Below are 19,882 nucleotides of genomic sequence, written 5' to 3'. Positions count from 1 at the left end.
ATATATATATACATATATATATCACAAATCAATATATATATATATACATATATATATCACAAATCAATATATATATATATATACATATATATATCACAAATCAATATATATATATACATATATATATCACAAATCAATATATATATATATATACATATATATATCACAAATCAATATATATATATATATACATATATATATCACAAATCAATATATATATATATATACATATATATATCACAAATCAATATATATATATATATACATATATATATCACAAATCAATATATATATATATATACATATATATATCACAAATCAATATATATATATATATACATATATATATCACAAATCAATATATATATATATATATACATATATATATCACAAATCAATATATATATATATATATACATATATATCACAAATCAATATATATATATATATATATATATACATATATATATATCACAAATCAATATATATATATATATATATATACATATATATATATCACAAATCAATATATATATATATATATACATATATATATATCACAAATCAATATATATATATATATATATACATATATATATATCACAAATCAATATATATATAATATATATATATATATATATATACATATATATATCACAAATCTATATATATATATATATATATACATATATATATCACAAATCAAATATATATATATATATATATATATACATATATATATCACAAATCAATATATATATATATATATATACATATATATATCACAAATCAATAAATATATATATATATATACATATATATATCACAAATCAATAAATATATATATATATACATATATATATATCACAAATCAATAAATATATATATATATATACATATATATATCACAAATCAATATATATATATACATATATATATATCACAAATCAATATATATATATACATATATCACAAATCAATATATATATATACATATATATCACAAATCAATATATATATATACATATATATCACAAATCAATATATATATATACATATAAATCACAAATCAATATATATATATATACATATATCACAAATCAATATATAAATATATACATATATCACAAATCAATATATATATATATACATATATCACAAATCAATATATATATATACATATATCACAAATCAATATATATATATATACATATATATCACAAATCAATATATATATATACATATATATCACAAATCAATATATATATATACATATATATCACAAATCAATATATATATATACATATATATCACAAATCAATATATATATATATACATATATATCACAAATCAATATATATATATATATATATATCACAAATCAATATATATATATATATATATATATCACAAATCAATATATATATATATATATATATATCACAAATCAATATATATATATATATATATATATATATATATATATATATCACATATATATATATATATATATATATATATCACAAATCAATATATATATATATATATATATATATCACAAATCAATATATATATATCACAAATCAATATATATATATATATATATATATATATCACAAATCAATATATATATATATATATATATATCACAAATCAATATATAGTTATATATATATATATCACAAATCAATATATATATATATATATATATCACAAATCAATGTATATATATATATATATATATATATATCACAAATCAATATATATATATATATATATATATATATATATATCACAAATCAATATATATATATATATATATATATATATCACAAATCAATATATATATATACATATATATATATCACAAATCAATATATATATATACATATATATATATATCACAAATCAATATATATATATATACATATATACATATATATATATATACATATATATATCACAAATCAATATATATATATATATATACATATATATATATCACAAATCAATATATATATATATATATATATATATACATATATATATATATATATATCACAAATCAATATATATATATAAATATATATATACATATACATATATATATATATCACAAATCAATATATATATATATATACATATATATATATATCACAAATCAATATATATATATATATGTATATCACAAATCAATAGATATATATATATATATATCACAAATCAATATATATATATCACAAATCAATATATATATATATATATCACAAATCTATATATATCACAAATCAATATATATATATATCACAAATCAATATATATATCACAAATCAATATATATATATATCACAAATCTATATATATATCACAAATCTATATATATATCACAAATCTATATATATATATCACAAATCAATATATATATCACAAATCAATATATATATCACAAATCAATATATATATATATATCACAAATATATTTATATATCACAAATAAATATATATATGACAAATCAATATATATATATATATATATTATATGACAAATCAATATATATATATATATATATGACAAATCAATATATATATATATATATATGACAAATCAATATATATATATATATATGACAAATCAATATATATATATATATATATGACAAATCAATATATATATATATATATATGACAAATCAATATATATATATATATATATGACAAATCAATATATATATATATATATATATATGACAAATCAATATATATATATATATATATGACAAATCAATATATATATATATATATATGACAAATCAATATATATATATATATGACAAATCAATATATATATATATATATGACAAATCAATATATATATAATATATATATATATATATATATATATATGACAAATCAATATATATATTATATATATATGATAATTCAATATATATATATATCAATCACAAATCTATATATATCAATCACAAAATATATATATCAATCACAAAAATATATATCAATCACAAAATATATATATCAATCACAAAATATATATATCACAAAATATATATCCAAAATAAATATATCAATCACAAAATATATATATCAATCACAAAATATATACATCCATCACAAAATATATATGTATCAATCACAAATCAATATATATGTATCAATCACAAATCAATATATATGTATCAATCACAAATCAATATATATATATCAATCACAAATCAATATATATATATATCAATCACAAATCAATATATATAATATCAATCACAAATCAATATATATATCAATCACAAATCAATATATATATCAATCACAAATCAATATATATATCAATCACAAATCAATATATATATCAATCACAAATCAATATATATATCAATCACAAATCAATATATATATCAATCACAAATCAATATATATATCAATCACAAATCAATATATATATCAATCACAAATCAATATATATATCAATCACAAATCAATATATATATCAATCACAAATCAATATATATATATTAATCACAAATCAATATATATATATTAATCACAAATCAATATATATATATATCAATCACAAAACAATATATATATCAATCACAAATCAATATATATATCAATCACAAATCAATATATATATATATCAATCACAAATCAATATATATATATATATATATCAATCACAAATCAATATATATATATCAATCACAAATCCATATATATATATATCAATCACAAAACAATATATATATATATCAATCCCAAATCAATATATATATCAATCACAAATCAATATATATATCAATCACAAATCAATATATATATATCAATCACAAATCTATAAGTATCACAAATCAATACATATATCTCAATCACAAATCAATATATATATTTATCACAAATCAATATTAATCACAAATCAATATATATATGCATTAATCACAAATCGATATATAAATATATTTATTGATCAGAAATACTTAACTGCATTCTGATTTGTACGTTAAAAAAAAAATCGGTATTTTTGTACTTATTTAGAAATAAACGTTTCCTTTTATACTCAACTGATATAAGTAACCAGAAACAGTTTTCATTAAAACACAGTGAAAAAAGACAAATGTCCATATTAACAAAATTATGAGAAAAATGTATATTTCTTTGTGTCAATGTAACTTCCATAAATAAACACTGAATTATTATTTTCTTTGCTTATTATGAACTGGATATTTATTGCAATCAAAAATGCAATGACAAACAAAACTGAAAATCTTCAAAAAATAATTTCAATACATCTTAAATTCACCACAATGATTTCCCACTCCTTTGTAAACAAATTAATCGTTTTAATCTTTTACTAGGAAGGTGACCAGACGTTGCCTGGGATTGAATGATGATCAGTGAACGTTTCACACTCCCATATTTTTATTGTAATCAAAATCGATAAAATAGCCCATTTTTCAATCAAATCGATTGATTGCCTGATTAGGGACCCATTGCGATGAACCTGGAAGTTTCACATGCCTCTCGCAGTGACTAAGTTCACAATATATTATAATCTATATTGCACTGTAGAGAACTTGTTGATTTTATAAAATTATTTTTATATATGATGGCTTGCAATAAAGCTTAAAATACAAGCTTCAATTGTCCTCTAAACAAACATTCATTTCGAATGTGCCTCTGTCATATCAAAGAACCTACTCTTGATGTTATATGCTCTGCATTACAGGTGGTGCAGCGATAATTGCTTGAATTTAAGTTTTAAATGAAAAGGTCAAGTATCATTGTGAAATTGTGCTTTAAACAAACATATTTCAAACACACCCTTGTTATATCAAAGAACCTACTGTTGATTTTATATGTTGGGCCTTCTGGCTTGTGTGGTAATTAAACTTCTCAAATGCAGGTGTGATGTTAGGCTGTGTAAGATGCTAACTTTCGTCAAAATCGCCTATTCCTTCTTTCATCAAATTATTTTGATTATTGATACTTATTAGAGTCTTTCCGACACAAAACCTATCTAAGAACACTGCCAGGCACATAAAGTACCTTTCTGTAAAATTACATAAAATTCGATACAGCCGTTTTAGAGTTCATAGGGAACAAACACATAGACAAAGTTCTTTTTATATGATTGTAGAGATTAATTGAACAAAAAACTAATTACATTGTGACTTTTCAAAATTTAAAAGGAATTTAAAATCATTTAAACTGTCAAAAACAATATCATTTCCGGCTTTATAATTCTTAGCAAATCCTCATCGATTAATAGATTGAAAATTTTGGAAACAATTTACTACATCCAATAAATAAATTTGAGAACTTGATTCAATTAATTGATAGCTAAACAAAACTGTGATAATTCTTATATTTTAGAATCCCACTTAATAAATATAATTAGCTGAAATAAAACCCTAAAAAATTTAGTTAAATAGATAAAAATGAAAAAATAAAACAAACTCCTGAGCAACCCCAGATTATATACAAATAGATTCTAAAAAATTAAGAATGAGAAAAACTAAAATTTTGAAATACTGAATATGTAATTATGTGTAATGCTTCATATTTTATATTTAGTTAAGAGAAAAAACACACACACACAAAAACACACAAGAAATGGAGTGGCACCTTTGAAATAGTAATGGCTTCTTCGATACAAGGTTCCATGATGTGGGTGTGAGCTACTTGAGACTTTGCAAAAGTAATGTTTCTACCAGATAGTGGGCCTTATGGTCAATTGAATTTGAACGAAAATAAAGGATGGATGATCATGGTTGGTGCAATGGGTGTGCAAAAATGCAAGAATTGTTCATTTTCTAAAAGATCCTTCATTTGTAAATTATTTTTATGCATAACCTAACAGAGAAACCCGACGTTGTCCAGGATTGAATGAAGATTGACAAATGTTCCACCCTCCTATACTTTTGTCATTAAAATCGGTGAAATCAACCATTTTTTAATCAAATCGATTGATAGCTTGCTCTAGTTAAGGACATACCCAACCACCCCACAGTATACCCCACAGTGACAGTCCTCAATATATTGTAATCTACATTGCACTGTAAAGAATCTACTATTGATTTTATAAAATTATCTGTAACTAATGGCGTCACTTGGAGTTTAAAATGCAAAAGTCAAGTATCATGGTTCAGTTGTGCTTTGAAAAAATATTCATTTCAAATGAGCCGCTGTCTTATAAAAGAATCTACAGTTGGTTTTATAAGCTGGGCATTTTATCTTGTGCATATAAAAAATTTATCAACTGCACTTGTGATGTTAGGTTGTATAAAAGTGTTAACTTTGATCAAAATTGGACTTCCTTCTTTAATCGGATTTTTTTTCAATCAACGCAATAAAATACATGCCTGCACTAATGTGGCATCATGACAATCGTTTGGGGGTTTAGCTATACGGAATATCCATATTTTAAAAGCCTTGTTAAATCATTTACTAATTAAAAAATGTCAAGTGGCGTTGGACAGACGACTGTCAAAAGGCATACGTTAAACTAAGAACTTAACGTCAAACCTGGTTTTGATACATTGTGATCTTAATAAGAAAATATATGTTGCAAGTGCGCAGGTAATTTTGGTTTGGAAGCAGTTTTGTTACACAAACGAGGTGGCAGTGAAGTAAAATCAATCCAACATGTTTCAAGGATGCTAATCCTGGCGGAAAAGAACTATTTGCAAATAAAGAAGAAAGAATTAGCCCTAATATTTGCAATAAAAAAAAAAAAAAAAAAAATCACAAACTATTTGCACAGTAGTGAATTTATATTGCAAACAGACCATCAACCATTGTGAACATTTGCTTAAAAAAAAATTTTTTTTAAAAAGTACCAACACACACACACTGCAAATCGTTTACAGAGATGGGCAACAATGTTACTAACTTATTCTTTCAAATTACAATTTTTATCACCAAAACAGATTGCACATGCAGACGCTTTATCTAGATCAATACCCACCCCCCAAAATGTGAACCATTAGAGGAGACGGTCATTGCTTCCCCAAGATAGAAAATGGATGCAAAATGTTTTATATAACAGCAGCAGATAAATTTCAAGTGTTCTCAGTGTTGTTCATATATATATATATATATATATATATATATATATATATATATACTAGCATTTCAACCCGGCGTTGCCAGGGTGTTTGGAGGTGTGTGTTGAGCAAAAAAAAAAAAAAAAAAAGTGGTAGTAGGAAGGCAGGCTCGAACCCGTACCGCAAAGGAGGAAACGAATAGGAAAAAAAACCTATCGTTTTTGCTGTTACGACCACCGCCAAACCGGAAGTGATGTAGGTTTTAATTAAGGCTAGACAATCGAAAGGAGAGGAGTACTTTTGAAGATATCGGCAAAAAAAGTGACTCCCCCTCCCCCGTAAAAAAGTGCCCAGTTGAAGGTGAAGATATTAATGTTTTTAGCCAATTTTTCGGCATTTGTCGTCTGAAAGGTCGAACTTCAAAACGATACTGATCTTGTAAAAATCAGTTGCCTCTATCGAAAGTTTTAGGCAGACATGCAAACGTACATACATACAAACATCTATATATTAGTAGCTCAAATTTTCGATCCAAACCGATTAAAAAGCATTCCCTATCTCTGAATACCCTTTATTTCAAATGTTTAGACCAGAAATAGGTCAAATGTTTTTTTAACTTTGACCCCTATTATGACCCCATAACATTTGTTTTGGGCTCAAATCAAGTTATTAAGTTAGATCCATGTCCAAGGAACCTATATCCAAAATTTCAAGTGTTTAGACCCGAAATTGTCGGATGAGTTTCGTAGAGCTCTGAAAGATCAAATTGTTAAACTTTGACCCCTTAACAGCCAAATTTCTGGCCAAAAATGAATTACAAAGATTTTCCCAAATCTCACTATCCTGTATATCAAATTTAGAGTCTGTAGACTTAAAATTAACAGAGTTGTTGTGTAGGGAACGTACACAGACAGATACTTTCACTTTATATATATCACGAGGGATGTTCCAAAAATAATGCCTCCTATTTTTTATTCTTCTCATATGGATTAGAAGGGACAAAAAATTGCATTGTTATGATAACTGAATTCATGCATTCATAGTTTAGATATTGATGATGTGAGACTTTAAGATAGCAACCTGTCATAGACGTGCGTCAGAAGCAGAGATGCATCATGGAATTTCTCCATACAGAAAAAAAATCGAACTGATCAACATTCACTGGCACCTGTTGAATGTTTATGAAGCTGATGCAGTTGATGTCACCACAGTCTGGAGACGGGTTTGTCGATTGCAGAATGGCAACACAGATGCGAGTGACAAAGCGCATGCTGAACTTTTACAACTGAGGTATCAAAAGAAGCTAACAAAAGTACACTGAAAATGGTGGTGACTATGTAGAAAAATAGATTCTGGAGCACAAACAGTTGCTTGTTTTAATGGTAGCACTCCTGTCTTTGTAACTCTTCAATGTTTTAGTTTTTGAGTTAAAAAAAAAAAAAATGGGCCTTAGTTTTGGAATAACCCTTGTATACATATATATATATATATATATATATATATATATATACTAGTGAGGGTACCCAGCAACGTCGGGTATCCCTGCTATGCGAAGGCGGAAAAGAAAGTGAAAGGAAACGTGACATTTTATCACTACCCTATGAAGCCATAGGAAGTGAAAAGCGTTCAAATTTAGCGATGTCAATCAAAAAGTTGATTTGCTAAGTGCAGAAATGAAGGTTGGCTGAAGGCCAGTTCAGCTTTCCACCGTTTCATTTATTTGTTTCCCCACGATATTGGGGAAAACCAACTCCCCCATAAAAAGGAGTGCCCAAATGAATAGCAATTGTCTGACATGAAGAGTTTTCCCCACATTGATAAAAGCTAATTGCTTTCTGGACATCCTGGCACAAAAGGCAGGGAAGCTGCCTTCGCTTTTGATTTAGTTTCGCTTTTATACGAAAAAGCAGAACAAACATGCGAGAGAAAAGAATAGCGTGAATTTTATAAAAGTCGATGTAAATAAATGTAGGTACGTGCATTCGGAAATCATAGATATTATAATCTAGGGAGTATATAAAAAGTTCTAAAAAATAGTAACCACACCCCCGCCCAAGAACCCTGGTGAAACTTTTCTCGGACATACAAAAACGCACGCGCCACTTTTGCCTTTCATGTATATAGATTACAGCAGGATGGACAATGGGAGGGTAGTTGGGTTTTTCTGAGACAGGTTGGCCTTCGAACCATAAACTGATAGATCGTGTTCAGTCGAAAGATATGTTTGTCTTGGCTTGTCATTCAGTGCAGAAGCTGGATGTCATTGTAACCTTGAAACAAAACATTTTTGTTCATTTTAAGTTTGAGTTATGATCTTGTTTGAAAGAGAAATCCAATTATTACAACACACGGTTGAGACTTTGTCGAATATCGAGATCAGACACTGAATTTAAACAAAAACAGTGGATGCTAACCCGACGGTTAGTGCAACGAATGTGCAAAGATGCAAGAATCCTTCATCTTTTAAAAAGATCCTTCATTTGTTATATTATTTTTGTAGATAAACTAGCAGGGAGACCCGACGTTGTCCAGGATTGAATGAGGATCAACAAATGTTCCACCCTCCCATACTTTTATTTTCATCGAAATTGGTGAAATCAATCATTTTGTAATCAAAATGAATGATTGCCTGCACTAGTTAGGGACCCCCCTCCCTCTCACCCCCTGTGGTATACCGGGATGAAGCTTCACATGCATCCTTGTAGTGACAGTCCACAATACATTGCAGTCTACATTGCACTGTTGAGAATCTATTTATCTTATAAAATTATCTGTAAATAATGGTTTTACTTAAAGTTTAAGATGCAAAAGTCAAGTATCAGAGCTCAATTGTGCTCTAAAAAGAAACATTTCTTTCGAACGTGCCCCTGTCTTACCAAAAGATCTACACATGATTTTATAGGCTGGACCTTTCTGCTTGTGCAACGATAAAACTTCTCAAAAGCATTTGTGATGTTAGGTTGTATAAAAGCATAAACTTTGTTAAAAATCAAACTTCCTTCTTTTGTTAGATTTTTTTGATTATCAATACTTATCAGGCGCATTCCAATACAAAACCTATGTAAAAACACTCCCAGACACATTAAGTATATTTGTGTGACATTTCAAACAAATCGGTCCAATCGTTTCTGAGTCCATAAGGAACAAATTCACAAACACACCAAAATAGATAGACAGTTGATTATGTGCAACCTGGAGACGATACCCAGGTTATATAACAATTATAACTTTTCTAATCTATATAATATTCTACTCCCTCTTTCCTTAGCTAGTATGTATGTTACGCCTTGAAAAAGGCCTTAAACAATTTTTGAAGGCCAAATTTCTGAAATTTGAGCTTGAAAAGGCCAATCTGGAATCTTGGATAAAAATATGAGTGACGTCCCTTTGATGTAGCCTTGTTTTTGAATATTATTATAATAATATACGATCATTGTTATAATGGTGAGAGAAAAGAAACTTGTAATTTCTATATGCAGCAGATCTTCACAGAAGAAAATCAGAAAGAAAAAAAAAGAGAATATTTGAAAGAAATGGGTCAAAAAAAGAAAAATATTGTCTGCCAAGAGGTACTGAACTGAAGGAGTAAATTAAGGATTGTCTTTTACAATGTGATTTTATTATTTATATTGAACTATGTAGCACAATATTACTTTGAGTATTTATTAGTACTTATAAATTTATCTCATTTGGGTCAGTTCTATATTTAAAGTACAATGGACACTATTTTCATGGAAATGTAAATAAACTCATATTTGCTGCATGTTGTTGGTTTTTCTGTCCAAAAAACTAACTTTTTTGCACTATCCAGAAAAAAAAACCCTAAAACATATTTTTTGATTAAATGTATTTTTCATTCCATGGAATTTCCACTGGTTCTGCTAGTTATTATTATTCTACACAATAAGCTTAGGTATTTTGTATCCATATGCATGTTATCAGCCTATAGGCAAATTACAAAAAAATGAGGTCATCCAATCAACAAAGATGGCGATTGGTAAAATAATCTGACTTTAATGACTTGTTCCTGAATTGAACTAAATACATTTCAAACAATGATATTAATTTTATTGATTTGAAGAATATTTGGTTCTTGCCCAGTATTTCCTTATATTAATAAACGAAAATAAAGAAAAATTTGCATGATGTATGTACCTGTGATCAAACGAAAATATATTCCAAAAATCACATAAATGGTTTTATTTTTAAATTAAATAAAATCAAATTCTAAGATTATCAGTGGATTGACAGTCTCACTCACCATTTTGAAAAATAAAAATAAAATCCGCCTAAACAAGGGAAGTAACTCATTTATACTAAAAAATCCGCCTATACAAGGGAGGTAATTCATTTATACTAAATTTATGTTTGTAATGAATTCCCATTAATTGCTCAGAAATGATTTTCTTTATAAAAAATAAAACTCAATTTACATAATTTCTGAAATATATATTTTTTGTTTCGTCACGATACATACATCATACAGATTTTTCTTTCATTTTGTTTTTTTTAATATAGGAGTAATTCTGGACAAGAGCAAAAATTCACCAAGAAAATAAATAATATTTAAAACAATGTTTTTATTAAATGGTTGATATGGTTATCATCAGCGTAAATTTATGTTCGATGGTAAGAAGAGCTGACAACGTCCCAATTAAACATTTGATAATTATTTCATACACACAACGTACAACCAATGTATAAATATTAGTTTTAGATTAATCAGAAAAGTTTTTACCAGATTTCAGATTCTGAAAACATTTTATTCATTTTTTTAAACTTAATTTTCCATTTTTGGTTCTAATTTAAAAAAAATAAAACAGATGTATGTGCGTAAATATTTAAAAAAATACTTGTCACATAACAATACAAAATCTGCATGAATTTAAAAGATATTTAAACATATCTAATGCCCCCCTCAATTCCATAGTAGTGATAAAATAAATATTTGTTGATTTTATCACTACCAGTAAAACAAAAATAAATCGAAAATGATACCAGAGAAAAATCGCAAAAGTGGATAAATAGGGAGAGGAAAAAGGGGACAATTTTCTGTTCCTTTTATTTCTTTCTATTCCCTTTGTAAATATTTTCATTCTTAAAATAAGTTACTAATATTTTTTTTTTTTTTACTAAAAAGCAGTCCTGTCAACTATTCAATTGTTTACCAAAAATTCAAACGACATTTATGAATTTATGACAAACTACTGCTAATTAACTTTGTTTTAGATGAGAAATTTCTAGTTAGCTTATTATTTTTCAGTCAGTTATGTAGAAAACATTTTAGAAAAAAATAGAAATATTTACTAGTGTACTGTATGCATCCCCTACAAGTGTATTTTTACTTTTGTGAAATTATATGCACATATTATACAGGGCTTTATGATAAAAAAAATACTATTAAATTTAAAAAGAATCGGATTCAGTTATTGTATCGGAATTGGGAAAAAATTTGAACTGTCCTATCACTAATAAATACGATAAAAAAGAATTTAAAAAAAAAACAAATACAGACTGATAGGATACAAATATTTAAAACATTTTCTGGGGATTTAACAGAAAAGCCAACAAACAACAAAAAAAAAAAAAAGGATCAAAAACAGAGACCAAATAAATGTTAGCTAAAGCAAGATAAGTTACTCTTCTACCTACCTGGATAAGTTATGTGTGGTTGAACATATTTTAAAGGTCTATTTAATTTTAAACACAAACAGTGCCGAGTTGCTAAGTTAGAATGACAAGATGGCCGATATATAATTCAACTGGGAAGTTGATAATCGCTTAAATCATGAAAACAACACAAAATACTGCCAGAAATTTACCCAATAAATGCCACAGTGACATTTATTGGGTGGAATTCTATTTCATAAATTTTAAGACATTAACGACACATCAAAATCAGCATGTTGTTGTCAGTTTAACTTATCAACCTTACACTACTTGTTTTTCGAACAGAATAAAAACTTCAAAATTTTTAAATACATAAAAATTACACTGGTAGGTAAAAGAGTAATTCATCTTTCCTTTGGTTATTTATTTAAAATTTTCACCTTTTTTTTTTTTTTTTTTTTTTTTTTTTGTTGGCTTCTCTACTGAATGCTCTCTTTTTTTTTTTCCCCTTTCTTTTGCCTATAAAATAAAATGTGGAAGTTTGTTTTACTTCCCACCGTTTTTGAAAGATTGAAAAATCCACTTATGTGAAACAAAGTTTATTCAATTTGTGTAAGTTTGGTAGATGTCGAATAGAAAAAAGTTATTAACTTAAATATGGTATTGCAAATGAAGAAAAGAATGAAAGTGAGAAAGTCAGTAAAAAGAAAAAGAAAAATGGAAGGAAAAAAGAAAAGAAAAAGAAAAATAAAGAAAAAAAGGGAATAAAAAGAAAAGGAAAGTGATAAAAAATATCTTTACCTTTAAAATATATTTGAAAAAGGTATAAATACGAAAATGCCAAATGAGGTAAATGTTGTCTATTTTACAAGTTATCCGCACACACGTGTATAAATGTTTTTCATATACTAGTTTTTCATATAAACCAACTTTTTCAAGGTAAAAGCTCGATAACATAACAGAGAATATTTAAATAAACAATATTATGCTACATTACTGTTCATCTATACAAAAAAGTTCAATATATTTTGCTTCTAAATGAAAAAAAAAAATGAAGAAAACAAGAAAAAAAAAAAAAAAAAAATGAAATTGGTGATGTTGAATGCAAGCATGAATACAATATTATAAAACCAAAACTTGGTTCTATTTCCATCGAGGTGAAAATTGAGTGGTGTTTGTCCCCACTGCCAGTAACAGCCATGGACACTTTACAGAAAGGAAAGCGGAAACAATGACAAACTAAACAATGTTTCATTCAGATGGGAAAAAAAAACAAAAAAAAAAAAAGAAAACACAGGATCCAAAATGCAAAATTCTTGAATGAGCATTAAAAAAAAAAAGAAAAAAAAAGGGGATCCTTTCTTTATAATTGGCTTCCAGAAGGGATTACTGCAAAAACACGGGTTGTATTATTAAATTCGCTTTCACCACAATAGAAATATTTGATAACATAGGTGCTTGTGTGTTCTAACTAGATATTAATGCATTTTAAATAAAAACATTAACCTAATTATGTGTTATGTCGAAATTAGTAAAAAAAAAAAAGTATGATTGAGAAGATCTGCTAGAACTATTTTTTTTTTCACAAAGAAAAAAAAAACAAACAAAAAAAACAAACAAACTTACTTTTATCATATATTCCTCGACTCAATTTTCTAATTTGAAATTGCGGAAGACAAGTTAAAATAAGGGAGATAAGTCAGTTTGTCATACGGAATTGCCCGCAATGGAAAAAACTGATAAAACTGCAATATTTGCTTTTATTTTTCTACTTAATCATTTTTCGGAATTATTGGATTTTCTTTTCTTTTTTGGTCATATTCACCCCACACATATCACTTGGACATAAGGGGATATTATTTGGGACCATGTTTAGAGGAGATGAGCAAGATGCTATTTTATATTACACTAGCGGGGATGCCCGGCATTGCCTATGTGTGTGTGTGTATGTGTTGGAGGGGGGGGGTAGATGAAAAATAAAGTTTTTGTAGGTAGGTAGGATCGAACCACAAGCCTTGAGGCAAAGGTGGAAAATTAAGTGCGGAAAAAACCTGACACGTTACTCACTAAGCCAGCAAGGGAGAGTAACAGAACGACGTTTGAATTTATTTAAGCATTACCCAACTTTGGCTGGTTTTGTTTCCCCAAGGTTTTTTTTTGGGGGGGGGGGCAACTTCATATAAAGGAGTGTCCAAATTGAATAGCAATCATCTGATATAAGGGGTTCCCCCTAGACTGATCAAAAGCTGATTGCTTTGTGGACATTCCCGGCACAAGGCCAACAATCACATATTCACTTTAGATTAGTTTCACTTTATTTATACTAAAAAAGGCAAACCAAACACGTGACAGAGCGAAATACCGCAAATTTTATAAAAGTCGATCAAAATAAATCTAGACACAACGTCCCTTCGCAAATCATACATATTATGATCTAGGGGGTATATAAATAGAGAAGCCCGACAAAAAAAGCCTTTGCAGGACATACATAAAATGTGTACACACATTTTGCCTTATATATATATATATATTTAAACTTATGCATGACAGTACAGTTAGGGAAGCAGGTAGCGGAATTCCAAAGTCTGGCAGTCCTTGCAGAAGACATTTTGGCATTTAGGGACCTCTATTGTGAAACAGTGAGATTTTGTTTTATTCAACAGGATTGTTGGGGATATATACATCGAGAGGATACAAGTGCGAGGAGTTCATCAGAGCACATTTCATTAAAATATTTACAAAACAGGCACAGGGATGCAACATTGCAGCGATGAGACAGGGGTTGGAGCTTAGCTGACAAAGTGGGACCTATTAGATTGGCGATTATTTTTTTGGACCTTGTCACAGAGGGAGGGACTAGTGGTAGATGTACCTGCCCAGATGTGGCAATAATACTCTATGCACGAGCAAATGGTAGCTTTATAGAGGTACGGGATACTGTCAGATGTGAGTAATTTTCTCGCATGGTAGAGGGAGCTCACCCTCTTTGCAGCAGCCTTATACTGAATCAAATTTATATAACGGCAGAACACGCTATGCAGATTCACCTTTATTGATACGATAGATAGATATATATATATATATATATATATATATATATCTAAGTACAATACATATACCAGGTTTATTATGTACAAAATTAACTTTTTGTTGGTAACATCGGATGGAAATCACATCTGACGAGCGGATGAGAATGAAAATTTCTATGAAAACAAAATCATAGAATTGTCATCCCATTAACAAAACGGCTGCAATAAGCACAAGTTATATACAAGAAAAAATGTAAGTCTTTGAAAAGGCTAAGAAAATATACATATATATTGTACTAATAAAATTAAATCTGCATAGTTTATTTCACCATTATGTATCTTAATTTGCTTCAGTTTGTGTTGATCCGTTAAACCTCTGCATTGTATTACGTTCTATAAGTTTAAATTTCCGATATATGCATATATATTACTAGCAAGGAGATCTGGCATTGTCCGGGATGGAATAAGGATCAACGAATGTTCCACACTTTCAATACTTTTATTGTCATCGAAATCAGTGAAATCACCCATCGATTGCCTGCTCTCATTGTGGGGACCCACCGTAGTGCACCAAGGGGCGGGGGGAACTTCATCAGTAACTTAGTCAACAATACATTGTAGCCTACATTGCACTGTAGCGAACCTATTGCTGATTTTATAAATTTATTTTTATAATATAAAAATGAATTATATAATGAGTTGAAAATACAAACCATGGTTCATTATGCACTAAACAGAAATCTTCATTGCAAACTTGTCCCTGTTTTATCAAAAAACTTACTCTTGATTCTATACGCGAAGCCTTTCTACTTGTGCAGTGGTAAAACTTCTCAAATGCATTTGTGATATTAAGCTGTATAAAAGTGTTAACTTGGGTCAAAATTAAACTGCTCCTTCTTTAATGGGATCTTTTGATTACTGATTTTCCATACATATAGGAAGCATTCCAATGCAAAACCTATCTAAGAACACACCCAGACACAAAGAACATTTATGTGAAATTTAAAAAAAAAAAAAAAAATCAGCCCAACAGTTTTGGAGTCCATAGGGAAGGAACTCACACAGACGAAGTACTTTTTTATATATAAGATTACTAGAGATTTTTCAGATAAATTTTATATACCTACATATAAATGCCCGACATTTGAAAGAACTTGTATATAATGATTTGAAAGTATGTGAAACAGTAATTGTAAAAAAAAAAGAGTTTATATAAATGAATATAAGATAATTTCTATTTAAGTATAAAATAGTGTTTAAAAAACGACCCCCCCTCCCATTTCAGCAACAAGGTACTACAATTAAAACAATAAAATTGTTAACATTCAATATACTTAAAAGTTAAAGATTAAGAGTTGCCTTACGTATAAAATATTCTTCAACAAAAGAACACATGTGGTCAAAGTGATTTCTTACATGTGTTTTCCAGCAGATTTTAATGGTCAGTATATTTTTGTTTCTCTCTTTTGGTTCCTGCTCTTCAGGCAATTTTGCTTCTCTTGCGACAAAATCTTACCTGGTTGGATTCGTTTTAGGTTTAGGCATCTTCGCAAGAACTGTAACAATATCTTTTTTCTCATCATAGGTTTTCCACAATTCATAAAGTGCTAAAATCTGTTTCGTGATTTCCAAAACCTGGAAAAAAAAAAAAAAATTTAATTGTATAATTCAAAAGAAGGTTTGGTTCTTATCCAGAATTTCCCTTATATTAAAAAAACAAAAATTAAGAAAAATCTGTATAATATTGTGAAAATTATGTAAGTTGATCAAGTAGTTTTATTTTTAAATAATGAAAATTAAATATTATACATAATCGAAGAGCAGCTGCCTTGTCTGCAATTTTGAAAACAATCTAAATAAATAAATAAAACAAAGGGAAATAACTCAAGATTTAATTGTTAATGCTTATAAATTCCTATTAATTGCTTAAAAAATGATTTTCTTTATAAAAATTATAACCACCTCACTTGGCATTTCGAAAAATGAAAAAAAAAAAAAAAAAAAAATACCAAGAAACAAGGGAGATAACAATAATTGATACTTATTAAATGTATGAATTTCCATTAACTGTTTAAAAATGATTTAATGATTTAAAAATGATTTTTTTTCCATAAAAATAAAACTACCAGATCAATTTATGTGATATTTGGAATCTGATATTTTTTTGTCACGGATACATACATCATACAGATTTTTCTTTACCTTTTTAACAGAGGAATTCTGAACAATAACTAATGATTTTCTTGCACCTTTCATTAACAATTTAGCATTTTAAGATTTCCATTTGACTTGTTGAAACAATTACTTTCAAAGTAGAAAATAGAAATTCAGAATTATTTGGATTACTCAAACTACTATTCTCATTATTACTGGACCACTGCTCAACGGTTAAAGGCATTGATTAACAATAAGTTTTAAGTGACGGTCTTATGGAGGTTGACGGTTCAATACTTGTAACATATGCCTTTTTTAACGGTGTTGTGACATTTTACTAGGCATAACTCTGTAGACTCTGTTGCAATGAAAAAACTCGGCTCGCCCTTTTTTTTATTTTTTTTACAAAAACTTTTATATCTTCTTAATATTTAATGATTCATTCCTCATACTCTGGTGGAGTGCGACTTTTCGTCTATGCTGTAACGTCACCCATGTGTCTTGAACGTGCTTTTATAAACACCAGCTACATTTCAAACACAAGCTTTTCTCCTCACGTCTCGAACACAAGCTTTTCTCCTCACGTCTCGCTGTGAAATTATTTTGCACACCTGGCTTGGTCATTTGCATACCTTTATATGGCTGCTGCCAGTGTCAGCAGCTCTATTACATACTTACTATAAGTGATAACATAACATCTTTACCAAGTCATGGATGACAGAATGAGAACAATCTATCCCTATAATTTAAAGAATTCAATTCATAATTTCTCATAGATTCTCGAGGTCGACAAAATTTTACAAGTTCTAAAAGATGTCCCTAAAAAAGGTAGGTTACATCAATCGAAACATTGCAAAAGTAGCAGCTATGATAAGAATAGTAATTCAAATAGCCGAAATAATCAATCCTCATCTCAAGACTTCTGAAACAAAAGATTTCTATATGTAAATGTATAAGAAGGCTGTTAGCAATGTAGGATACCGAGATGGTGAAGTGATGCAACATATGAACAAAAACAGACAAACGAAGACCACATTTAAATTAGATTTATTTTTCAAAATTTGGCACATAGGTAAATTATGGAATTACTGTCAAATACAACCAGGATAGTAAAATGTTTTTTTGATGATTTTAGGAGAAACCTCTCTTTCAAAATAGAAAATATATATATGTAAGGTCTCACGGTGCCAGGCCCGGAAAACGCTGGAAGAAAAAAAAAAAAGGAGAAGAAAAAGCCCAACTCTGGATGTAAGTTGCGCAGTGGATGTAAGTCCATAGTAGGAATAAATCAAACGATTGTGACGTTATGGGTGTCGATGGTGTCGGCTTGGTTACAGGCTATTTTTAGAATTGATACACGGCTGGGCGACATGAGATGGGATTGTTACTGCATATAGGAAATATTAGGGGCAGCCAAGAAGGAGTGAGAGAGAGAAGAGAGACCAGGAGAGTCGGAGTTGGTGGTTGGAAGCAATGAATGTATTTCGCTGAGCTCCGAAAAGTTAAAAGCGTTGAAGAGAATGAAACTTAAAAAAGAGTATGCGGTTGCATCTCACTGCGAAGTGGAAATAATATGAAAAAGAGAAAGGACATTTCTTCCCGGTGCAGTTCACTGAAGGATCACCAAATTGGACTCACAAGAGAAGCAGGTTTGTGAATTTCTCATCATTTATCCCCGCCAAAAGGACATTTAGATTGTTTGCAACCCGGCATTTGAATCAACCATATTTTATCAGCACAAATGTAACACTCAACAAACTTGATTCCATCTCGGAACTAACCTCCCACCCCGTTTCTCTGGGACTGATGGCAACCGCCTTTTTCCTCCCTAATCTTTATTGAACTTTTTTCTTTGCTGCTTTCTATTTCTTGGTTATTGTTTTTGTGGTTTATAAAAAAGAAATAAAACCCTATAAAAAAAAAATATATATAAATATATACAAAAACTATATTTCTACCTCCTGCCTATTATTATTACATGTTGAATTTTTGTCTCGTATTTATACATGTTTTGCTTTTAACAGTTGT

General features: G+C 28.0%; 1 protein-coding gene across 3 annotated transcripts in view; it reads right to left on the bottom strand.

Annotated features, from left to right (window-relative positions):
* Positions 1-19,882, bottom strand: part of LOC145287787 (cyclin-C-like) — a 125,356-nt gene that overhangs the window by 58,494 nt on the left and 46,980 nt on the right. For all 3 annotated transcript variants that reach the window (XM_080135615.1, XM_080135614.1, XM_080135613.1), the window contains exon 10: positions 17,217-17,335. In XM_080135615.1, coding sequence (XP_079991741.1) covers positions 17,217-17,335 — 119 coding nt within the window. The remainder of the gene's footprint in view (positions 1-17,216; positions 17,336-19,882) is intronic.

Source organism: Euprymna scolopes, chromosome 11 (genome assembly GCF_053919585.1).
Source record: "Euprymna scolopes isolate OS-2025 chromosome 11, ASM5391958v1, whole genome shotgun sequence".
Classification (NCBI taxonomy): Eukaryota; Metazoa; Mollusca; class Cephalopoda; order Sepiida; family Sepiolidae; genus Euprymna; species Euprymna scolopes.
Note: the sequence above shows the minus strand (reverse complement) of the source record. Positions and strands in the feature narration are given on the sequence as shown.